Genomic DNA, 26,282 nt, shown 5'->3' with positions numbered 1-26,282 from the left:
AACAAAACCCTGCAAGAAACCACAGCTGGCTAGTTTGTTTGTTTATTAGGATTTTACACTTTGGTTACATTCATGACAGAAACGGTAGTTACTCATTACACAAGATTCATCACTTCTCAAGGTTATATCAAACACAGTCATGGACAATTTAGTGTCTCCAATTTACCTCACTTGCATGTCTTTGGACTGTGGGAGGAAACCGGAGCACCCGGAGGAAATCCACACAGACACGGTGAGAACATGCAAACTCCACACAGAAAGGACCTGGACCGCCCCACCTGGGGTTTGAACCCAGGACCTTCTTGCTATGAGGTGACAGTGCTACCCACTTAGCCACTGTGCCGCCCCAGCTGGCTAGTGAGGTTAAACAGTTTGAGGAGTTTGAAGGCATGTGCTAGACGGTTTACGGATCATGTATGTGGTAGTGGAACTACTATGAGAAACTGGAAATGATCAAGTTTTTTTTTTTACTAGAGCGCTAATACAGGAAGAGAAACTGAAGTTATTTTTTAGAGGGTAGGGGGAGGTTGGCCGAAAATATTATTAATTAGGATTTTAACGGCATGTTTTAAACTTTGGTTACATTCATGACAGAAACGGTCGTTACTCATTACACAAGATTCAAGAAAGTTCAAGTCTTTAATGTCAAACACAGTCATGGGCAGTTTGGTATCTTCAGTTCACCTCACTTGCACGTCTTTGTACTGTGGGAGGAAACCGGAGCTCCCGGAGGAAATCAAAATGCAGACACGGGGAGAACATGCAAAATCCACACAGAAAGGACCCGGACCGATCCACCAGGGGACCAAACCCAGGACCTTTCTTCTGTAAGGTGACGGTGCTACCCACCAAGCCACTGTCACCCTAATTCTTGTAAAAACACCAAAATTTCTATATTAAGAAAATACAATTCAATCTGTCCAAGCATTATCATACGATCATAAGATTTTTAGGTGGAAAACCAACCAACATGTGGTGGCAGCATGAACGGCAAAGGAATCCAGAACAAAACTCTGTAAGAAACCACAGCTGGCTGGTGAAAGAGGGGGAGAAAAAAAAAAAAAAAAGTTTGAAAGCTTAAAGTGTAGAAAGCATGTGCTAAGCTGTGATGCTTTTTTTTTTTTAATTGAGGGTTTTTATGTTCGACCAACTTCTCCCTGCATTATTCTAATAAAATAATAAAAAAAGACTTCAGTTTCTCTTTCTGTAGTAGCTCTTTCTAGTCCACTAAACCATTCCAGGGCAACATACACGAACATTTGCAATTTACAGCCGACAATCCACATTGTGCATGTTTTTGGGAAATGACCAGAAACACTGGGCACAAGGCAGAAATCCCAGAACGTGGCACCAATCCATCACACCACTTTGGCCACCCCACCCCCTCAGACATAGGCAATCATAAATCAATGGCGAAGATTCAACTCTGGGCACCAGGTTGCTGGTGAACATGGCTTACATTTACTGTTAACTGATGACATTTAACAGAATCTCAGGTACACGTATCCATCAGTCAGTCTCTTCAGTAAGGACCACTTGCGTGATTGTCTCAACACTTCAGAATCACACAAAGAGCTCGGTTTCCTCATTAAAGTACCCGGCGTCGGCTTCACCCAGATAAGCTGCACCGAGGTTCTTCACTTCTAACTGTAGTACTATATAATAGTGGCTGAAAGGAATATAAATTATAAACTACTGTATTATTACTGATGCTTGCTGGCTTGTAAGAAACAAAACCATGTACAGATTTCCAAACACCAGCTTAATAAAGTCCCACCCACCTCAATATCAATCACAGTTTTAACTCAGCCTTACAGAAGAATAAGAGACGTAAGCCAACGTTCTTATGCAAAACATTTATTTTATTATGCATACAAAACAATTGAAATCACAAAAAAGTAAAAATCAAAGTTTGAAGTCATGAGAAATTTGGCCTCCACTCTTAAAGTTTAATCCTAATATAAAACAAGATTTCTTTTTCTTTTTGGAAAGAATTCAGTTTTAATCACTTTAGATCACGGTTTCTCAACCTTAGCTGGAGATCAGTGTGCCGACAGGACTGCAGTTCAGAAACCCTGATTACAGTTTTACTTTTCACATTAGACTCGGCTCAAACGTTAATCAGTAAGTCGGCGCTGCCGTTTCACATCGGATGGCAGTGTTACAGTAGGGCATTACTGTATATCTGTATTATATTATCCAGCAGTGCTGCTCAGAAAACAGGAAGCGCTCGGCATCTGTTACACATCACAGTCACGTCTAATAAAACCTGAAGAAACGAAATGCTCGCGACCAGTGTAAATCCTAAAAACCAACTCCGTTTGATTCACAGATGTGGAGTGTTTAAAAGTTGCCACTTAGAATAAAAGACTTAAAAAGGAGTTTATTACCCACAAGTACTGGCTGTAATGAGATCTGTACAGTGAAACCAAACGTATAAATCACTGCACTCGAGTAAAACCAGTCTTTAAAAATTCAACTTCAAACTAAGAATGTAAACCTGATTTCAAAAATCCCGAGAAAATGATTCTATATGCAGAGCTCTATTATTCAGCTTATTAAAATCAGGCTCCACGGCCGGAATCAGAATGAAAACAGGCTGCATCCGACATCGAATTCTGCAAATAATTCAATGTTTAATAATTCATCACACTTTCAAATGTATATGAAATGCGTTTCAGCACCGCTGAGATTCTCTGTTGTGTGCTGGAGGAGAACTCGGAGGAAAAAAAGCTTTTTAAAGTATTAATAACAATTATGACTTATTTGTGCTGTTTTGTTACCGACTGATCTCAGCCACCGAGCACACAAGAGAAATCTGCACTTGTGAGTGCTGAGAGCTTTTTTTTGTTGTTTTTTCTTTAAATGGAACCCCGGAAGCCCCGCCCTGTGATTAAAACTGTAGAAAAATATTAACTGCGCGTAAAGTCTACGACCGCTTTTACATTTATAAAAAGAGAACAGAATAAAACGACGTTTATTAAGCATTAAAATGCATCATCTAGCTGCATCAGAGAAAAACAGGGTGGAAAAGTACGAACCAAGCACAACGTCTGGCTTTAAAACATGCACTTAGCATGAGTATGGGAAAATGATTTTTGTGGGTTGCATTATCAGGGGCTGGTCTGATACAGGCGACACGAGAGGGCACTGGAGACAGCTGAGCTATTGGTGCAAATTAGTTTAGTTTATTATTATTTTTTTAAACATTTAACCTATTATTTAGTCAGTCCTGAAATCTGAGACAGATTTTTAACCTTCCTAACTTTGTGCATTCTTTTTTTTATTTTTTATAATCCCCCCCCAATTTTCTCCCCTAATCTAGTCGTGTCCAGTTACCCTGAATGCTCCTCTATACTGATTCGACCATTCACCGCTGACTGAGGACGCCTCTCAACTGACACACGCCCCCTCCGGCACGTAGTCAGTACAGACTGCATTTTTCACCTGCACGAGTCGAGTTCAGACACTGACAGGCACTGTGTACGGAGGGCCACAACCCCATCAGCATTATTCCTCAGCCCTGTGCAGGCGCCATCAGTCAGCTAGCAGGGGCCGCAGTCACACCAGTTATGAGGACCTATGATCCGACTTTTTACCCCTAACCCTGTAAACAACAGTCAATCGTTGTTCGTGCAGCCCGGTCGGAGGGCAGATCTGAGATTCGACACGATGTATTCGAAACCCCAACTCTGGTGCGCTAGCGTATTTACCGCTGCGCCACCTGAGCGACAACTTTGTGCATTCTTTTATTTTTGTGATTAAATGTTGGTACTTAGATATTCTGATGAACCTGGGACACAAGAACTTGGCTAGCCTTAAACAAAAAGGCTGCACCTCAAACCTTATACTCATACTAGAGTAACGACACTAATGCAGTTTAGTGTAGTTTCATTCTACACTAATTTGACGTACTGTTAAGCCCACTAAGAAATGCTGGGTTCGTATGGAAAAGAGAGCATGCTAAATATTAATACTGTTAAGAGTTTTAGGTTCGGGCTGCTTTTAAATATGGAATAAATCAGGTAACGTGAGGTATTAAAATTCTACTCATTGTATCTGTGACTTGCACTGAAAGCAAACAAGGTATAATAGCAGTTAGCCTGACAGCCTGATATTATACAGAGCAGGATTTCAGCATTGCAAACTGCATATTTACGAATGCTTATAGATTTGGGTATTTTAATGAGGGTAAAGGTGTAGCACCATTTCTCAGCCATTCTAGTAGTTTCCTGCTCATGACATAATACAAACACTGTAAACTCTATCATGCTTATGAATTATTTATAATGGTTTAAACGTCTAGTCTGTTTTTCAATTGCTTGAAGTTGAAGCAAAGTTAAATCCTAAGCATTTTATCAGTCCGAAAAAGAGATGCGGTCAGTCCGGCGTTCTGTATCCGCACACATTATGATTAAAGCGTCCGGCCTGGACGACGTGACCAAGAATTAGCTCAAGACGAAACCAAATCCTGATCGTTCAGAACACTCTCGCATTAACCTTCTGTAACGGAGAGTTCAGCCCTGAGCCTAAGGCCTGGTTCTGCTGTGTATCTGACCTCACAGCACAAAAGCAGTTTTATTTGCATGATTTGATGTAAAACTATGAAGCGAAGTAACCAGAGAGCTGAAGCGAGTCGCACAGCGTTAAAAGGTCTGTTCTGTATTAGAGCAGAGAGTTTTAAAATGTAAATTACTCATCGCTGTGTTAAATCCGGCATGATTTTGCACTTTGTGCTCATTATTTTTTTTTTTAAAAAGGGATCAGTGTCCCGTCTAACGTTTTCCACCCTGTTCATCCATCTGCGCGCGTTGCGAAGCGAAAACAAAAGCGAAGCGACAGCTGTCAGTTCCAGCTTACAGTAAACTACATAACGAGTCAAAGCGCCGCATCTCAAAGCGTTTTTCATTCCTGCCTAAAGCACAAACATCTGACTATCAATAAGCAACGATGGTACACGATCCCGAACGTTTGAAACAGCACTTCCTGCTGTTCGTGTATATTCAAAGACCTCGATTACTGAGAAGCTGCATGTATTTGGAACACATGGGCTTCTATCTGATTCTAAAAAATGCCAGTGATGAAAAACGCTTTGATAGTCAAGACTAAAAAACCCTCAATACACAGTTTATGATTACCTGGCTTTAAAAAATAATAAACGAGGTCCGTTTAAAAAAAACGCCAGTCATATTCTGGCAAAGACGGGTAAGAGCGAAATAAGAACTCATGATCAGGGAATACAAAAGTAGTGGCTCTATGAAGAAATAGACAGGAATATACTGTGGCGACTAAAGCTCCCTTTACATGACGGCGCACTCCCTGGACTGGGTCTTTGGATCACCCTAAAAAAGAAAGAAAGAAGGAAAGTGTAAATGCAATGCCAGGTAAACATGAGTATTAATGCATCTTATCACATCTAAATCAGTTCAGACTGCATCTACAGATGGAACTTACCTGCTGGTGAAACAGATCTTCATCTCCAAAATCTCCACTCTCATCATCTCCATTCTCAAACTCGGTCACTATGCTCTTTGTGACGGTGCGCTTTGCCATCTCCTGCAGACAGGTTGGGTGAAAAAAGGTTTTTACTCTGTGGCATTTCCTATCTCAATAAACTGTGTCTATTTCATCCTGCATTTAGAGATTATAAAGATATTACATAAATAAATCGCAGGGCTGCCGATCGATCATTCTGTTCATTCTGCTTTTTTTAATCTGTACAAATTTTACCCCAAAAAAAGATTCTTTCGGGGATTTGTACCCCTTTATCTCCCAATCTTGTCATTTCCAATTTCCTCTGGTGAATCTGCTGCTGCTGTTACCCAACTCCTGATCTGATCAGGAACAGTCGTATCACCACACGCCTGGGGTCGCTTCTTATCACCAGCGCCGTTTCACCGTATACACACTGATCAGCCATGACATTAAAACCACCTCCTTGTTTCTACACTCACTGTCCATTTTATCAGCTCCACTTACCATATAGGAGCACTTTGTAGTTCTACAATCACTGACTGTAGTCCATCTGTTTCTCTGCATGCTTTGTTAGCTCCCTTTCATGCTGTTCTTCAATGGTCAGGACCACCACAGAGAAGGTATTATCTAGGTGGTGGATCATTCTCAGCACTGCAGTGACACTGACATGGTGGTGGTGTGTTAGTGTGTGTTGTGCTGGTACGAGTGGATCAGACACAGCAGCGCTGCTGGAGTTTTTAAACACCTCAGTCACTGCTAGACTGAGAATAGTCCACCAACCAAAAATATCCAGCCAACAGCACCCCGTGAGCAGCGTCCTCTGACCACTGATGAAGGTCTAGAAGATGAGCGACTCAAACAGCAGCAATAGATGAGCGATCGTCTCCGACTTTACATCTACAAGGTGGACCGACTAGGTAGGAGTGTCTAATAGAGTGGACAGTGAGTGGACACGGTATTTAAAAACTCCAGCAGCGCTGCTGTGTCTGATCCACTCATACCAGCACAACACACACTAACACACCAGCACCGTGTCAGTGTCACTGCAGTGCTGAGAATCATCCACCACCTAAATAATACCTGCTCTGTGGTGGTCCTGACCATTGAAGAACAGGGTGAAAGGGGGCTAACAAAGCATGTAGAGAAATAGATGGACTACAGTCAGTAATTGTAGAACTACAAAGTGATGAGTGGAGCTGATAAAATGGACAGTGAGTGTAGAAACGAGGAGGAGTTAAAGGATCTGCTGCTAACATCTTGGTGCCAGATACCACAGCACACCTTCAGAGGTCTAGTGGAGTCTGTGCCTTGACGGGTCAGGGCTGTTTTGGCAGCAAAATAAGGACCAACACAATATTAGGAATATGGTCATAATGTTATGCCTGATCGGTATATATATATATATATATATATATATATATATATATATATATAAAATATATATATAACATTATATATACACACACAGACACATGTATATATATAAACCATAACAACCAAAACCTCTCCACCAAGACCACTTTACCTTGCTGTTGATCCATCCAAGCAGGGTTTAAAAACTTTTCATTGTAACGTTGCACCCCAAGTCACCACTAAACTTCTCCCCATAGCTCACACTGTTTTACTTTATTACCCGACACAACAAGGTTATGCAGGTTAATTGACACAACAGGTTCAAGAAGCCTTCACAGCACCCTCCATCACTCACAGATTCAAAGTACGGAGCACAAGAGCTACTCGTAACACATTCTGCACAATCAAATTACTCAAAGGCTGGGGGGGGGGGGGGGGGGGGGGGGGGGGTCTAGAATAAGGTCAAAAGAACCCGAGTTAAAGACTACACTGTAAACACTTCACTGCAGGGTTACTTTAGGACATGAAAGCGCAGATCTACTGAGGACACTAAACCTGGGCAGATCAGCAAATGTGTGTTTGTTTTTCCCATATTTTATTCATGCATTTTCTCCTCAATTTAGTGTAGTCAATTAGTCTTAAGCTGCTGGAGGATCCCCGATTGCAGGTATATTGCTGCTCACGCCTCCTCCGACCCGCGCTCAGCCCTTAGCGGAACCCTTTTTCACCCATGCATTCTGCCCAGACGTCTCTCTATCTGCTACTCGGGGTCCTTACACAGCGTTTAAAGTCATCCAGCCCTAGCAGAAATGTGTCTGCTGCAGGCACTGCCAATTATGCCCGCTAGATGGCGCCCAGGTGGCAACGCCGTGTTTTGAACCGAGGAGTTCAGAATCTCCGCGCTGTGTGCTAGCGGAATATCCCGCTGCGCCACCTGGGCGCCTTTATAATCAATTCTGATTTGTTTTATTCTAATTTCATTCTGAATTTATTCACACTCAAACTACGACACAAAACCACTAATGCTGCCTATTCTACAGAAATAATTGTAATTTAATACTCTTTTGCTAAAAAGTAATAATAATAATAATAATAATAAAGAACGATAAAGCCTCATAAAAGCTTTAAAAGTTAAAAGATGCATAAAATACAAGTTCGCACCTCTCCATCTGAATTGACGAGCAAGGTGACGCTTTCGTCTCCGGCGCCCCAGCTGCTCTGACTCTTCCACAGCAGGTCTGAGGGTGGACTGTGAGCCACGCCGGCATCTGCAGCCCAAACCTGTACACACGAAAAACACACCCATCTTAGCTCCAGCTTCACCTACACACCGATATCTACCTGTAAGACCTTTCAGACGACCCCAAATCCACTCACTCTAACGGTCTGGCCTGCTTTAAGGATGAATTTCGGGGTGAACTTGTAGGAGATCTCTTCTTCCTCTCCGGCCTGCCTCTTCAGTCTCCAGCCTCCCAGAGACTGATCCTATAAGAAAATGACACACAATATTATTAAATTAGATTTTTAGAAGAATAACCATGACGCACAGAAGTCTGTGTTTGAAAGCATAGACGGCAGCACTCCAAAGCTACCACTTGAATTTGGGTCAGGAGTTTAGACTCGGTAGTTCACACAATGCACTCGGTGGATTTATTAATATGCACCTTGTGTTAAAATGTACGACATGTCAATTACACAACAGGTAGTTCCGACCAAATCATCTGAACGGACAAAAGGCATCCGGAGGAGTGCTGATATACAGAATAGCAGAACTGGGACGTTTAACTACACTGCTGCGTTCTCTTCACTGGCTTCCTGTAGCCACACGCATTCAGTTTAAAACACTGACGCTCGCCTACAAAGCCAAAAATGGACCAGCCCCAAGCTACCTTCGAGGTCTAATCAAACCCCGCTCTGTACCACGCAACCTCCGAGCCACTAGTCTCGCTCGACTTGATCCTCCACCCAGGACTAGAGGAAGACGAGCATCAGCATCAAGGCTCTTCTCTGTTCTGGCACCCAAGTGGTGGAACGGGCTTCCCCCTGTCTGTACGAACATCCGAGTCTCTTGCTGTCTTTAAAAATCTATTAAAAACCTTCATCACTTCTTTACTAAACACTTAAGCTGACTTGTACTTACTTACTTACACACACATTCGTTTCTTTAAAAAAATAATAATAAAAACTTTTTTATTAACAGAGTTTCAGCAGATGTATATTCTTGGACGGTTGTTTACTTGAACTAGAGTAATGAAATGTTTAGTGTGGAAGCACTTCTGTACGTCGCTCTGGAAATGCCGAAAATGTAAATGTAAACTACACCCATCACTCCACTTTACAGGTGTTTGTTTATTTTTATAACACCACATTATCAATTTTGTGACGTTTGCGGCATAATTCAGTGTTTCTATGCTTGTATGACATATACGAGGGTTCTTCAAAAAGTTTCCGCACTTTTTAAACTCTATTTACTAAGAATTTCAAGAACATACTACATTACTTTTCTACAGTCGCCTTCTGATGCATTTTTCCAGCGTCGTACCGACTTTTTAATGCCATCAGCAACAAATGTTTTTTGGTTGAGCGCGTAGCCACTGATGCAGCGCTGCTTTCACATCATCATCATCATCATCACATGAAAATCTTCTTCCCCTTAAAGCTTCGAGCGTCCAAAAAGGTGGAAATCAGATGGAGCTAAATCCGGACTATAAGCGTCTCTCAGACACGACCGATTACTACAATTACTCCTCCTCCTACTGCACCCTCACCGCTTATAACCACAATATAAAAGTGAGGAAACTTTTTGAAGATCGCTCATATGTTGGTCTTTCTCTGTTAAACTTCGGGCGTTCATTCAGATGTTTGATGGTGATTGGTGTCTGACTTTCTTTACAAAGTGAGGGGTCTTCATTAAGTACAGTAGGTGTCTCAATCTGGACTACTTTACAGGCGTAATACTGGTAATTACATACATTAACAACAACAGGAATGGTCAACAGATGACGAACAGAAGGAGAGAGTTACTGAAGACCATAGACGGAGAGCAGGAAAAGATCGAGCAGTGTACCGTCTGACTAGCCTGACTCACTGGAATCACACAAGCGACTGTCAACAGACTAATATTTTTCTGGATGAATGATAAATCAGTGTACAAATAAACGGACACGGTACAAAGGAGCAGCCGGATTACGCTGGTGTTGCCTGGCAACAGTCCAGAACTATCTGCATTCACCGAGTCAAAGAAATTATTAAAGGAAAAAGGAAACCATTATGTGTTCTATAATTAATAACTGCTGTATAAAGGCAATATCACACTCAAGGTTGAGCAATCTGAGTATCAGTGCGCTGATCAGCCTCCTGCGACCTAATCACAGCATGGACTTGAAATTTGCTCAGTTCAGGCGTATCAGCCACATCGGGTTTGGTTTGTTATTGAGTGGGCACCGATGGGTAGTGATGGCTCCGTGGGTAAGGTACAGGACTAATAATTGGAAGGTCGCTGGTCCAACCCCACATCTGCCAATGCTGGGCCCTTGAGCAAGGCCCTTAACCCTCACTTGCCTGCATTGTATATCTAAGTTGCTTTGGATTGAAGCATCTGCTACATGGCTAAAAATGTAAATGAAACTCCCGTGGGCACACATCAAAATTATGGCCATAGCTTCGAAATGAAATGACCAACACACTTTTGGTCAGGTGTTTACATACCGCTGTCCATTTGTTGTACATTTCAGAAACTAGATTTGCAGATTAAGAGCAAATACCAAGGAACATTAAAGGGAAATTTTCTCCCTCACATTTGCTTCAAAAGCAAATATGCATGCAGACATAACACATCAATAAAAACAGATCTGCACACCTAAGCACTTCAGATAAGCAGCCAAGGAGCGCACACGCAAAACATGGTTATAAGTAGGGCTGTCGCGGTGAAAGAATTTCCCCTTGCGATATTCAGCCCGTCTCAATATAGCGGTATGTGGTAATATCGCCCTTTTTTTTTGGTTTTTGAAAATTACTTAATTGATCTGGATTTTAGAGCTATATAAATAAGCTTTATTGTTAGGCTATGATTCGGTATATTATTGCTTTATAAAGACGAGGATGAGACAGCTTTAGGACCAATGAAATGCGTGTTTATTGTTAAATACAGAACAGAGCAGGGATGCGCGTCTTTTCTCTATTAAAAAAAGGTTTAAATTTAGCTTCTAGCCTAGGCTAGATATACACTGGGAAATGAAAAAAAAGTGTTTAGGCTAAAAACGCACATCTAATCAAAATATGGTAAAAAAAAAAATAGAATAAAGAATAAAGTCTGTAAGACCTTATTCCTGCGTTATCATGCGCGCTAGAAGAACCAACATGTTCACCTGATGTGGTTTAGAGAGGATCTGAGTGGGGTAGTGATGTTCCCGACGTTGCAGTAATACAGAGCAGAGGAAATCTAGCCCGGTTATTGCGCCACTATTAACTATCTATTTAGTAGCTATAATTAACATAATATATACTACATTTTAAGTTATTATTCATTTCAATACATTTTTATTCAACGAAAAAATACATTTAAATCATTCCAGCAAGCAAGCAAGAGAATATTTGCAGGCTGCAATGCCATATTAACCCTCATTAAGTGTTTTAGTACACCAACGCTGTTTAAATATAGTCTAAATTACAAGTATTTATTGAGTGTGAACTCAATTTAATCATTAATAAACTTGCCTATAATTCCTGTTGCCATTGTTTACATTTTAAAACACAAAGCCTGACACTCAGCAGCAACGCATGAGAACAGGTTGCGGGAAAATGACGCTCTTAGCTCATTTTCATTATGAATTTATTTAACATTTATTATGCCCGAATGTAAGCGTATAAAACAAAATAGACCCTGCAAAAAAAAAAGAGAAGGAAGAAAGAAAAAACGTGAATATCGCGGTGATGCGGTTGCTTGGCGGTTGGCCTGGTCTATACCGCGATATTTCAAAATTGCGGTTAGCGCGACAGCCCTGGTTAGAAGTCCTAAATATTGAATGTAGGAAACATAAAATGAACCTTGCTGGAGTTGTTCTTCAGGGTGACACACTTTCCCTCGAGGTCCAGCTCCTCTACGCTGATGGATCCGGTGGCCTCGGCGTGCTGGCTCACACGGACGCTGGAGGCACTGCGGACGGCGCCGGAGCCGCGCATGGTGGCAGAGCTGCGCAGAATCGGACCGCTCCTCGCACTGATCGCCTCGTCCTCCACCTCCACACGCTTCCTCTTGACACGAGACGAGCGGGAGGAGCTGCTGCTGCTGCTGGAGGCCACGGTACGGGAGACGGTGACCCGAGGGGCAGACTCCGGGGACAGGTTCAGCCTGGAGGAAAGGGGAACACGGTGAATCTGACGGACGTATCGTACAAGCACTTCTACGGGCCACCAGATTTACTACAGACTGCTGGGAAATTTTGAAATTACAGGGAATTTATGGGAAAGATCACATTTCGGATGTTTTAGTGTGTATTAAAAGAGGTGACCTTATGCACGTGATAAAAACCTCAGTTTTACTGCATACTGGTACGTTATGTTTTTAATTTTTCCAGTGTGGTTGTATTAAATTACCTAAAAATATCTCCTCTACTACTACAGACCTAAACCCTGACTGAAAAGGGCTGTACCTAACACACACACCCTCTGACATGTGTAGTAGCCAACTCCTTTTTTCCACCATGTCAGACAACACAGTTCATCATTGTTCCTCCATATCTGCGCAGGCGTCATCAACCAGCTGACCGAGGCCAAAATTGGAGCAGTAATGAGGAATCCCGGCTGAGAGCAGAGCTGAGATTTCAACTCCAAATCTCAAGATCTCAGCAGTAGTGGGCTGGCGAGTTGTAAAGCTGTGCCATCCGAGCCTCAGGTACCTGTACAGTACCTAATCATCAAGATACATTTGGACCAGTGACCATGCATATTAAAGCAGGCTGTATAAGAGGTAAAAAAAAAAAAAAAAACCATTGCATCGCAAGACCAAAAACAAGGGCTGCAGGCCAAATCAGAAACTCTCCTTTTGTCTCTACTGCTATTGTTTACAGTTATAATTGGTTATAATGGTATAATTACTGTCTCGCATTCTGTGGCTCCTGAGTGGTAATGTAATGGGGCTACTGGGTACCCACAGCCTTACTTAATCTTACTGTCTCTGAAGCGGCTTACTGGTACAATAAAAGAGCATGCAGCGCCATCTAGAGACAAAACTTTAAAATTCTATTCTTATGTTACTCTGTACATTAAAAATGAGTAGGCAAGTGTACCCAGAATCAATAAAACTGAGCTATTAAATGATAGTCCAAAGTGTTTAAGTTAGTCTGGTTACTATTGGTAGGGTAGAACCTCGATTAATCTAGTTCATGAAGTAAAAGCTCACCGTTCGCTCCATGTTACCTGATACGAACCCGTAATATCCGGTTCAACAGAACAAATAAATACCACCACAAAGAATCACAATCATACTGTAATGAAACTCAATAACATACACTGCTTAAAGAAAGTGACACGATATGGCGACGTTACCCTTCAGTTATTTAAATAAAAATACAATACAACATATCAATCGTCTCCCTGCCTGGATAGATCACCAACCACAGCCAATCATGTCTGTGTAGTCGCCCGGCTGGATGATTTGTTTGTTTGTTTATTAGGATTTTAACGTCATGTTTTACACTTTGCTTACATTCATGACAGGAACGGTAGTTACTCATTACACAAGATTCATCAGTTCACAAGGTTATATCGAACACAGTCATGGACAATTTAGTATCTCCAATTCACCTCACTTGCATGTTTTTGGAACATGCAAACTCCACACAGAAAGGACCCAGACCGCCCCACCTGGGGATCGAACCCAGGACCTTCGTGCTGTGAGGCGACAGTGCTACCCACTTAGCCACCCTGGCTAAGCCAAGATTCAAACTCTGATCTCAGCTGGGCTGGGCCAGCAGAGCAAACTCTTCTGTTTATAGTGGTCAGTAGGGGTAAGGAACAGGGACAGAATCCTTCAACAAAGTATTTATGATTTTACAGCACAGCATTCACGTTTAAACTGGTATCAATGTTATTTGTATTTGTTTATTTTATTGCCTCAATGTTCGATATTTACAAAGCAAATATATATAAAAAAATAATAAATAATAAAAAAATATATTCTCTGTGCTGTGACTTTCACGTGAAAATAATAAATCAGCCCTGTCTAGACGATTAAAGATAAGGAGTACTCTTAAGAATGTTTACAACAATCTGGGTGGTGAAAACAAACACACACCGGTCTTCTTTTTGTTACTATTAGTGTTGACGCCTGTGACCGCACTGACCTGTCTTCCTCTCCCTCCAGCAGCTTCCTGTAGGCATGGATCTCCATATCCAGGGCCAGCTTGACATCCAGCAGCTCCTGATACTCGTTAAGCTGCATCTGCATGCGTTCTCTCATCTCGGCCATCTCGCGCTCCTTCCCATCAATCATTCTGCGGTGTTTGTCACGCTCGCTGCTCATCATTTCCTCCAGCTCGCGCACGCGCTCCTCCGCTGCTGCGGCCTGTAGGACAGCACGCACCAGAATCAGGGCAAGTTTGAGGGAAGTTTTCGCCGAATTAGGGGATTCAAAATTGCGCTTATGCTGTTCGATCTGGCACATTGTGTAAATAATTTATTATAAAGGGTGTGATTAAGAAGCCATGAATCCTAGACCTATCAATAAAGATGCAAATTTTGCCTATTTCCCATGACTATTATTAGTTGACCATTAATTGACGAGCCTTCAATGACCCATTACTAAAGTAGTAAACCAACATGGTTATCAGCATAAGCAGAACAAGTTCAGCATCACATTTGTTTTGTACTGGTTGTTATTCTAGTACATGTGAATCCATCAAAATACGCAGCCAGTATCTCAAACGTCATGCTTACACAGTGGTTATATTCAGGGCAGGAAAGGTAGGTTTGATTGTTTATGTAATTCTCAATGCCATGTCAGCTGCTATGGCTATTATCATGACTGAATAATAGACGCAGTCGTTAAACATCAGAGTAGAGGGTCGATTTGCTTTCTTTATTTGTGTGTATAGTGATTAGAGTGAGGAAATGTAGGTAGTTTTTGGAACTGCAATAGATTCCTCAAAGCTATAACGTGGTCAGTGGTGTACCATGCCTTGGTTTGAATCTCAGTGGTTATATCGGTCAGGTGGGTGTCTACACAGAAATGATGGGCTATGTCTCATGGTGGGCAAAGCCCTGTGAAGAATTGGCTTAAATGGCTGACATTCATATCAGGGCAAGAAGAATAGGGATGCAAATTTTGCAGTTTCATATCAACAATCTCCATGCTTCACTGATTATAAACAGCGCACCATTTGACAGGCATTGAATATTCACACTGTGACCTTAAATACACCACCTGATCATACAAGTGTGACTGGCCAACACAGTCCATTCTGAATCGATGCAGCCGGATGCTTGAAAGCAAGCTCAGTGGCTTTCCTGGACTTGTATCGGTTATGTTTGATAACTGCTGCCCACACCGATTAAACCAAAAACTGGGCCGCAGAATTGTTTTCCTCTTACTTTCAGCCAAATAAGATAAATGTTAAAGGTTTTTAATGTATTAGGTGTTGTTACCACATCAGAAGGTAACACTTTCTATCTCCCTGGCTCCCTACACACTGGTGTGTTTACACAGCTTTGGCAAATTGCAAAGTATCGACAGACTGGTAAAGATCCCATTCAGTGGGACCATATTAATGACAGTAAGCCAAATAAGGCTTCAAACTGGTCATGTCAAAGTTACAATATCCCCGAACATCACCATTTTAATTTGTTTAAAATTGAGTGCAAGTAATTTAGCAATATAGAACACCACATGAGTCCAGTACATTCAGATTTCTGATCCTGCACTGCCTATGCTCTGACCCTTAGTTTATTTTAATTAATGTATTAATTTCAATCAACCGTAAGTCCGGTTTTACCAGGAAACACTGGACGCTAGGCAGGAATACCCTGAACAGGGCGCCAATCTGTCACAGGACCTTAACCCCCCTTCTCAGACATAGATAATCCTGTATGTGAAGCCAGCACTGCCAAGATTGCGTTTGCATTTTTAGCATTTAAGTGACTTGCTCGAAGGCCCAACGGTGGCAACCTGGCAGCCTTTGACATGACTAGTCTGGTACCTTAACCACTAGGCTAGAACTCCAGATTGGAACCTGGATCTACACCTGATAGATGAGTAGGTATGAAGTAAAAGTTCTACCTGTTTCTGGAGGGCAGAGAGCTGATAGCTCAAGCTCTCGATCCTCACACGAGCCTCCTGCACCTCCTCTCGGGCTGAGCACATGGCCTTGTCGTTGAGGTCAGAAGACCCCTTGGCATTCTCCAGCTACACAGATGAATAGATAGAATTAAAGGTCCAGTAAACATGCACTTTATTTACTTTGTTTTTCTACTTTTAAAAACATAATAATGCATTTACTTCAGCAAGTGTATCTGAGAATGTAAAATAAAGTACCTTGGCCTGGAAGGTTTGCTCCAGCTCAGCCTTGTAGAAACCGACTTGCTCCTCATGCTCCCTTCGGAGATCCTGCAGAGCCTGGGCCAGTTTGTACTCATAATCCTGTTTGGCTCCGGAGTCCACCTCTACCATCCTCTTCTCGTGGCGCTTTCTTGTCCCACGCACCTCCTTAACGCACACACAAACGCTCACATATTTAATGCTTTGATATTTATTAACCCGGTCGTGTTGCACGCTCAATTACTTTGTACACCTGACCCCACCTTGCATCTTATTCTTTCCACCATCCCTCTTGTTCACTAGTTATCATTATGCACGAGCAGTCAATGACCTTTGACAAGCTATCCTTGATCAGATCAGGGGTTTGTGCAAGAGGCAACAGATTCACGATGGGGAATTAGAAATGACTAAACTAGGAGATCTTCGTCTTTCGGCTGTTCCCATTAGGGTTGGCCAGAGCGGAACACTCGTCTCCGTCTTAATCATGCTCCCGTCACCTCAGCCACCTGCAAGTCCTCCTTCACCACATCCAGTCCTCTCCCCCTCAGCACCCGTCTTCCTTCTGAACATGAATCTCACCTCCCTAACTGTCTCCCCTCAAATAAACCCTTTCCTGATTCTGTCCATCCTCGTCAATCCCAGTTACAATCTCACCTTCTTCATCTTCATTCATCTCCCTCTCCTGTCTATCAGTCAGTGTCACCTCTTCAAAGCCATAGAACATAACAAGCCTCACTACTGCCTTGTAAGCTTCAATGGCAAATCGCGCCACCCTGCCTGCACCCTCGATTACTTTGTACACCAGACCCCACCTTAACTCATCTTATTCTTTCTGCCATCCCTCTTATTCACGTAGTCAGTTTTACTCCACAGAACAAAGTATTTATTACTGTGGTATTTATTCTTGTCCACACAGACTGCATAACTGACAAAACTCTGGCAACTTAAAAGAAGAACAAGAAGATATACTTGCGTATATATATATATATATATATATATATATATATATATATATATAAGGGCTGTCAAACGATAAAATTTTTTAATCGCGATTAATCTCAGAATTTCATATAGTTAAATCACGATTAATCGCTTTTTTTTTTTTTTTTTTTTTTTATAAAGGAGGTGGTTTTAATGTTATGGCTGATCGGTGTACATACACTAACATACACAAAAACTCATTCACAATCAAAACAGTCCTTGTTCCCTGGGTTCTGACAACTCACACTAGTGACTATATTACTTGCATCTTTGCACAATATTGGATTGTTTTTGCACCTTATTCTCACCTTATTCTACCTGCTGCTATATAAACCCTACGCTGCTAACTGGATATCAGAATACCTTTTTATTAGGGCTGTCGAAGTTTACGCGATAATGATAACGCGTTCCAGTGTTGCCAGATTGGGCGGTTATCCGCCAAATTGAGCGGATTTTGTTGGAAAACAATTTAATAGCATTTAAATAACACTTCTGTTTAAAAGAAAATACTCAGTTTTAAGAAGCACCAGCATTGTAGAAGGTTATTAAAAGTAAAGTCAATTTTCAATGCTGATTTGGCTTAAGTGTGTTGGTCAGTCTGTATCATGTTCTTGAAATGATAAAGTATTGCAAAGGAATATCTCTGAAATTCTTCCTCATAATGTTAAGGTTGCTATATTTTGGTTTTTCACTTGTCAGGGAAAATTAAGAGAGAAAAAAGCTTATGATTATCATGCGTGTGATATATATCATTTACGTGATCTGCGTATCACGTTACCACTGTGTGTTGTACGTCACTGAGCTGATATGTGTATCAGGTGAGCAGCGGGTAACGGCGTGTTATGTTTAAGTGTGATGCTCCAAGTTGTGGATTAAGCAATAAAGACAACACGTTCTCCACATAACTAGTGTCAATTGTATTTCGTGGTTAAGTACAAAACATAACAATGCGGGTCTTCGTGATGTAATTCTACATGGCACTCACTGCCTGTATAGGTCCATTTTTTCCTGTATAGAATTTGCGTTAACGGCACTATGTTTTTAAATCGCGTTAAATGCGTTATTATCGCGTTAACTTCGACAGCCCTAATATATATATATATATATATATATACTTGTGTAGAAGATATACTTAAGTCATATATACATATACAGTTGTACATTACAATGAAATTCTTTCTTTGCAGAGCGCAGGGTCAGCCGACGTACGGCCTATCTGGAGCAGACAGGGTTAAGGGCCTTGCTCAAGGACCCAACAGTGGCTGCACAGCAGAGCCTGGATTTGAACCGCCAATCTTCCGGTTGATAGCCCAAAGCTCTACCCACTAGGCTACCACTGCTACCAAAGCTTGATTTCTGAGTTGAGGACCTCATCTCAAAATTCATCCAATTTATAGCGCAACGGTCTTATGAGAAATATGAAAACCCACCTCCTCAAACATGCTCTTCCTGAACTCCAGGTCTTCAGTCAGACTCTGGCAGCGGTTTTCCAGATCCACTCTCATCAGAGTTTCTGCCTCCAGCTGCTTCTTAGCCACAGTGTGAGCATCCTCAGCCTGAAGCAGACAGCAGTCCGTTAACAGAACATTCACTACTAGATTAGTCAAATTGAGACAGGAGAAGTGGACTGGAGTGCGTACCTTAGCCAGCTGTTTCTTCAGGTCGGCGAGATTTGCGACGAGTGCAGACTTCTCACCAAGAGCGGTGTTGAGAGCTGCCTCGTTCTGGTTAAACTGGGCCTCGAGCTCCTTGATACGGGCCAGGGCTGAAGCCAGGTCTCCATCCTTCTTTTTATAGCTTGAATACACAGGAAGGTGTAAAACGGTTACGACACCAGTGATAAACTATGTCAGTATTCAAGCGTGCTGAATTAAGGCACATAGATACCTCTCCGTTTGCCTGGTCTGAATTATTATTAACTTTTAAACGTTTCCTGTTTGCTACAGAGAAATGTGGTGATTCATAATTCAGACAAAAACATTTCTGCTTTTCTTCCCAGCTAGTCGTTATACACTGAATTTGGTCTCACACATACTGATTTAAATGGACCAGGCTGGGGATAAAATATTCTTCATTGGTTACATTGGTATTTTGTAGAGATGTAACGATGCACCACAAGACAGTTAAAAATCGGTGCACATGTGCCACGATTCGAATTGATTATCCATTTAGGATGAATCGATATTCACTTTAAACAGCAGAGGGCGCTGGCGCTATTCTCCTCGCCTGGTTGACGGCACTTCACAAAGTTGCCAGGTAGGGGATTTTCCAGCCATATTTATTAATGTGAGGATACTTTCTTTATTTGTATTATTCATTTATTTATATAATGTTGGATTTACACAATAAGCATTATTTGGCATAGTTTGTACCTACCTACCTATTTAGATAAATAAAAGATAAGCACAAATACAGTATTTTATTATATTTTTTTAAAGAGGAAAAAATAAAAGGAAATGTCATGTGTCTTCAATTTCATTTTGTTTAAAAAAAAATTGTATTGTGAATCGTACCGCATCATGGGTAGAGTGTATCCTGTCGGTAGGGATGTAACGATACACTCTACCCACGATGCGATGCGATTCACGATACGATTTTTTCCCGATGTTTTAAAACTGAAATTAAAGACAAAGTTTCCTTTTATTATTTCTCTTAAAAAAATAAAATAAAATCCTGTATTTGTGCTTAACTTTTATTCATCTGAATAATTAATGTCATTTTATTTCTAAGGTAGGTACAAACTATGCAAAACAATTTTGAATTAAGCCCAATTTGGCTAAAAAACCCGAATTTGGCAACCAGGCGTATAGTGCCAGTGAGGTCAACAAGGCGAGGTGAATAGCGCCGGCGCCCTCCGCTGTGTAAAGTGAGTATCGATTCATTTTTACATGTCAAATCGATCTGAATCGTAGAATTTTTGAATCGGTCATTAACTGTATTGTGGTAAATCGTTGCATCTCTAGTATTTTGTGATAAAACACACATTCCTTGGCCTGGCTATTTAGAACACATTTTGCTAAGGTAGTTTTCATTTGGTCACTTCAGATAATGCATTTCACAAACAAAAATGCAGAGAACATCTGGACCAAACTGGGAAAATCCACCAGGGCTTAACTGAAACTAAACCCTGTATAAATGAAAGCATTTTAGATTTAGAACAACACACATTTATCAGCATTTAAATACAAACCAAAAAGTGTTCACTTTTAAACAGGCCTTAAATACATTGGGATTAGATTGTTGAATGTAAACGGTAGAGGAAAAAAAACCCTACATATCAGAGCTCTGGTGCCAGGCGTGTAAAATCAGAACGAAGAAGTATGTCGCCAGCGTGTAATACTCATATGGCATTTCCCTTGTGGTCACAGCCTCACGCAAGCGTTCATGATCACGTAGCCTCGGGTTTCCTGTTCACTTGTGTTAACTAGCAACAAGGGACAACCAAAAACATCTACAGCAAGAGAACAAGCAGGCAGGTGAACGAGCTGCTGTCTAAAAGAAAAGAAATAATAAATGTGGATTTAGAAAGACAGACGTACTGCACGGATTGCCTGGGTACTGGAAACTTTAGGTCAGTAATGCCATGCCCACTAATACCTAATAATCATGTTAAATAAATAAAAACACACACATAGTTGTTACTAATATAGTTTTGAGAATTTGGAGAGTCTTGGCTGCCTGTGAAATGAACAGAAAGCATACGTACAGGGCACGATTGGCACATGCGCTTTACAGATACCACGGCACGCCCAATAGCAACCGACACAGGCCGGCTGTATTAACCAATCAGGACATTTCTTACTTCTTATTTCTTAGTCAGGCTAAAACACAAGTCTACAAATCTACTCGTATTCAGCTTCCAATACAAACTGATCAGAAAATTCGGAAGAAAAGCCCTTCATCTGTTACTAGGAGACAATAACAATAACAAAGCAGACGTGGAGGTGCCACAGCTTGCAGCTGCAGACGCACACAAAAGGAAAGAGCAAAATGAACGTGGGTGAGGCGGGTGGGGAGGTTTTCGGATTTACTTGCACGAGCGCTTTACAAGCAGTCGGGTTTTACTCAAGTGGGGCATCCATTTCAGCCCCTTATATTCAACCCACATGTAAATACTGTATTGAAGACCTTGGAAATGACAGTGCAATTGACCACATGGCACAATTTTACACATTTCACACAACCCAGTACACATCATGTGCCAACTTGCACATAAAACGACCAACGGCTTGAAAAAAAAGATCGGAATAGCTGCATTTTTACTTTACTTAATGTCCCGTAACTAAATTACAACTACAGCATCAGCCTGCTAAAGGTTTCCAAGTCATATGTGGCGTTATGAATTTCTGCCTTATCCACCTACACAACTACACACCAAACCAGGGTGAGTTTAAAATGCAGTGATGAGTAATACATAACCAATGAAACTGAGATCAGAAGTGTGAATATCGCGTGTCTACATGGGCCAGTTACAGTCTGGGCGTCAGGGAGAAGGGGTGGCTAAAGCCCTGCGATGGATTGGAGTTCTGTTCATGGTTGGTTTGTTTATTTATTAGGATTTAACGTCATGTTTTACACTTTTGGTTACATTCATGACGGGAACGGTCGTTACTCATTACACAAGATTCATCACTTCTCGAGGTTATATCGAACACAGTCATGGAGAATTTAGCGTCTCCAGTTCACCTCACTTGCACGTCTTTGGACTGTTGGGGGGAACCGGAGCACCCGGAGGAAACCCACGCGGACACGGGGAGAACATGCAAACTACACACAGAAAGGACCTGCGCCGCCCCACCTGGGGATCGAACCCGGGACCTTCTTGCTGTGAGGTGACGGTGCTGCCCACTTAGCCACCGTGCCGCCCATAGCGAACAAAATTAAGATCAGAAGTGTCCATATAGGCCAGTTAGAGTCTGGGCAGCAGGAAGCCCTGCGATGGATTGGTGTACTGTTCATTGGTGTACTGGATTCTGGCCCACCACACCCCTGATACAGAGATTAATAAAGATAGTGACTGCATTAACATTTAAAGTCACTAGCCTCAGTATTTTTACCTGATAAATTACTGCTTTTATTTTACAATGTGCCCGTTCTTATAGGTCTAGAGGTAAAAATTGTGTAAAAAGGCTGTTCAAAAAGTCAGAAATGTGATCAAATGGTTTTCAAATGGTAAGTAATTTAAATACACTGAGCTCCTGTGTTCCCGAAGTTTTTCTAATTAGAAACTGGGCCAGAAAAAAGTCATCGTAACCTTTACTTACTTCTTAGAAAGCTCCTCGAGCTCAGAGGTGGCCTTGCCCAGATTAATCTGTAGCTTTGCTCTGTCTCGAGAGGTCTCGTCTAGAACGCGTCTAGCATCGGCCAGTTCTGCCTCGTACAGAGACTTAATCCCAGTTACCTTGTGAGGAGAAATAAAACGAAAACAAACCACCGGTCAGGTTTTATATCAAAGAGTCACATATAATCGGGTGCAAACTTAAAGATTTCAGAACAAATAAATAATCAACAGCGGAAGCTCAGCGGTTAAGGTACTGGACTAGTAATCGAAAGGTCGCCGGTTCAAGCCCCACCACTGCCAGGTTGCTGCTGTTGGGCCCTTAAACAAGGCCCTTAACCCTCAATTGCTCAGACCGTATACCGTCACGCTACTTTAAGTCGCTTTGGATGATGAAAGCGTCCGCTAAATGCAGAAAATCGAAATGTAACCGTGCTTAATGTGATTTCTATGCAAAGCACTCGAACTGCAACTATCAGAAGGCAGTTTTACAGACAGTCGAGTCCGGAGCTGTGTGAGCGTTCCTGGCTGCGTTATTTCACAAGAGCTCCGAGCAAGTTTAACCGAATGCAAATACATGCACACAAGTGCATTTAGCACTCTGCATTAATGCCATTACACACGCAGACTCCATTTGCCATAGAGTCAAAAGATGCCAAACTGAGCCAAGTGCACATGACACCTGAGCTGGAGTTGCATTAGGAGTGTTTGCCAGTCATTCATTCAGCACTGAATATTTTCCAGCAGTCAGGAGAAAGTGGCAAGCAAATAATTACTGCCAATAAGGGTGCAAGAAAAACCTAAAAATAGAAGTATAAAGATTACAAGTAAGCATTTAATATATTTTACACTCTGTTTTACAAATCGTGAGGTTTGGTAGTTGTGTGTAGCTGAGACATGTGACTTCGGTTCGTCAACTGATGCAGCTTCATTACTCGCCATGTGTGCAGCCCGATGCATCCGGGTTCCAGTTTTATTCCCGAACATATTTACAGCGTTCAGCCGTCGCTTTTATCCAAAGCAACGTACAATTGTGAGCGTAAACAATATAAGCAATTGAGAGTTAAGGGCCTTGCTCAGAAACCAGCGAACGTCTGATCACTACGAGTACCTTAACCACTGAGCTGCTACTGCACACACACACACATTTTTATAAGACAGGTAAGATCTACGAGCAGGCGCGCTGCGTCAGCATTGTGAAACCTCAGTCTGCATGCTTCCTCATACCCCCCAAAAAATCCAAAGCAATAAAGTCACCAGCTATGCCCTATACAACTTTATTTAACCCATTAACCGCCATAATTCCCATTTAGGGATCATGTACTGTACTTTAAACCGTCTGGTAACGCCATCTGTCAGTAAACAGGACGTTCACATGTTCCGACAGAAAAAAATGTGGAATTTAATGGGTTAAAGTGTCAGTCATTCAGCCTTAAAAACAAGCTACTGGATGCTAAAATCTTAGCCCGTACCTTCCCCCTCCTGTCTTCTACGAATGACTTGAGTAAACAGTTATATAAGTGAGGGTGGGGCCGGTGTTTCACTAGGCTTTGATGTAGAACAGGTCAAATAGTAAATAACGACGTTTGTGTGATTTAAAGTCTCTGTGCGAGAAGCTCCTATATAACCTAAACTCCTCACTGCAGCCTGTTTAGGACGGGTTTGTTTCTCTGAAGATCAGGATCTACTGTGTCAATATTAAACAATGTCCAGAGTGAAATCAGGGAGAGCTTGAATAGCCAGATCAGCCACTCGAGTGTTTCAGTTTGATGCTAAACAAAGATTTACAGTTTGTGTGAAATAATGCAGATTATCTTTATTCAACATGCATGACTTGTATATTATTTAAGTGACCGCTGTGCATGTGGATAATACACAAACATAAGCAAGATAAATTCATTAAAACTGCTTAAGTATAAATGCTGTGGGGTTTTTTTGGACATACCCCCCTCCCCCAGTACACCTACACACATAAACAAATATCTACAGGTACATAAAGCCACCAAGAGCTTACTGATGCTTAAGTAAGAAAAGAAAAACTATTTTTTGACAATTAAGAAGACATTTTAATTAATAATTAAAACTCAAATTAAATAGATAAAACAAATTCAAGTTATTTTAAAACCAGTTTATCAACTTACCTAAAAGTTAGATATTCAAATAAATAATAAATACAAAAGTTCAATAATACAGCTTAAGTATAAAGGTAGAGGACTCTGTTTAGACATACCCCCCTCCCCCACATTTTAATTAACAACTAAAGTTAATGAAGTTATTTTAAAACCAGTTTAATAAGTTATCTACAAATTAAATTTTCAAATGAATTATAAATACAAAAACATAATTCATTTACGTTCATTAATACAGCTAAACTTTTTATATATAAATAATAAATAAATGTAGTGTATTCTGTTTAGACATACCCACCTCCCCAGTCCACACAAATAAATATACACAGACACATAAATACACCAAGAGCTCACTGATGCTCAAGTAATAAAAGCAAAACTATTTTTTAACAATTAAGAACACATTGTGATTAATAATTAAAACGTTAAATAAATTAGAACAAATTTGAGCACATTTAAATAGACAAAACTAATTTAAGTTATTTTAAAACCAGTTTATCAAGTTAACCAAAGTTAGATATTCAAATAAATTATGAATATAAAAGCATAATCCATTTAAGTTCATTAATACAGCTTAAGTATAGATGTAGTGGACTCTGTTTAGACATACCCCCCTCCCCAAGCCACCAAGAGCTTACTGATGCTCAATTAATAAAATTAATTCAATTAATAATTAAAACGTTAACTAACATAAATAAGAAAAGCATAACAAATAAGGCAAATTAAGCACATTTAAATAGGTAAATAAAGCAAATTTAAGTTATTTTAAAACCAGTTTATCAAGTTACCCAAAGTTAACAATTCAAATAAATAAGTAAATAATTTAGATGCAAGTATAAATGAGTAGAATGTTTTTAAAACAAACAAATAAATAATAAATAAATAACATAAAATTAGTTAAATGGAACAACTGAAGCATATTAAAGCATGGTCAGTCCAAAGCTAAAATTATAAACATATATTTCCTAAAATAATCAGCTGTGCTAATATTAACTTTGCATCGAAGATGATCCGATTGTTTGCATGTTTCAAATATTAGCATTAGCAACAATGCTAGCCAGTTAGTGCTGTGCTAAATCGTTAGCTTAGCATGCTAACAGCAAAGAGAAACAAAACTCACCTCTTTGGTAACGACCTCCTCCCGCTCCGACACCTTGAGAGACAGGCGGTTGTTCTCCAGCTCCAGGGACCGGACTCGGTCGATGTAAACGGCCAGTCTGTCGTTCAGGTGCTGCAGCTCCACTTTCTCCTGCAGGCGGGAGATGCGGGTGGGGGAGAGCGGGGTGGATGAGGCGCTCCGGCCGGATTCTGCTGCTGCCGCCGCCGCTGCAGCGCGTTTCGGGGTTACAGTCGCCATGTCCTCACCTGCAGCCGCTAACTGATGAATTCTCTGACCGGGTTGAGTCCAGGTTCGGGTGAAAGCTGTAAAGATCCGGCGTGTGGATCAGACTGAGCTCTGATCTGAGATCTGCGGCTCTGTAATGGTGAATGAAAGTGACAGTTTTGTTGTGTGTGAGTGAGTGAAGCCGCTCCT

At 41.2% G+C, this 26,282-nt stretch overlaps 1 protein-coding gene across 1 annotated transcript; it reads right to left on the bottom strand.

Moving 5' to 3' along the window:
• Positions 1-1,841: 1,841 nt before the first annotated feature.
• On the bottom strand, positions 1,842-26,268 carry lmnb2 (lamin B2). The gene is made up of 12 exons (XM_063013474.1): positions 25,869-26,268; positions 22,606-22,742; positions 18,982-19,138; positions 18,772-18,897; positions 16,358-16,528; positions 16,103-16,228; positions 14,172-14,392; positions 11,875-12,178; positions 8,206-8,313; positions 7,990-8,109; positions 5,455-5,556; positions 1,842-5,342 (listed from the first exon to the last, which is right to left on the bottom strand). The coding sequence occupies exons 1-12, from the start codon at positions 26,103-26,105 to the stop codon at positions 5,301-5,303; spliced, it is 1,851 nt and encodes a 616-aa protein (XP_062869544.1). The 5' UTR covers positions 26,106-26,268; the 3' UTR covers positions 1,842-5,300.
• Positions 26,269-26,282: the final 14 nt, after the last annotated feature.

This window comes from Trichomycterus rosablanca, chromosome 17 (genome assembly GCF_030014385.1).
Source record: "Trichomycterus rosablanca isolate fTriRos1 chromosome 17, fTriRos1.hap1, whole genome shotgun sequence".
Lineage (NCBI taxonomy): Eukaryota > Metazoa > Chordata > Actinopteri > Siluriformes > Trichomycteridae > Trichomycterus > Trichomycterus rosablanca.
The sequence above is the reverse complement of the archived record's forward strand: the minus strand, read 5'-3'. Positions and strand labels throughout refer to the sequence as shown.

Excerpts from the sequence above, each read along its gene's own strand:
- lmnb2 (XM_063013474.1), bottom strand. The coding sequence starts at position 26,105 with ATGGCGACTGTAACCCCGAAACGCGCTGCAGCGGCGGCGGCAGCAGCA. Across the intron at positions 18,898-18,981 it reads TGAAGAAACAGCTGGCTAAG|GCTGAGGATGCTCACACTGT; the intron begins GTACGCACTCCA and ends TGTCTGCTTCAG. Across the intron at positions 14,393-16,102 it reads TCTCTGCCCTCCAGAAACAG|GCCGCAGCAGCGGAGGAGCG; the intron begins GTAGAACTTTTA and ends GCTGTCCTACAG.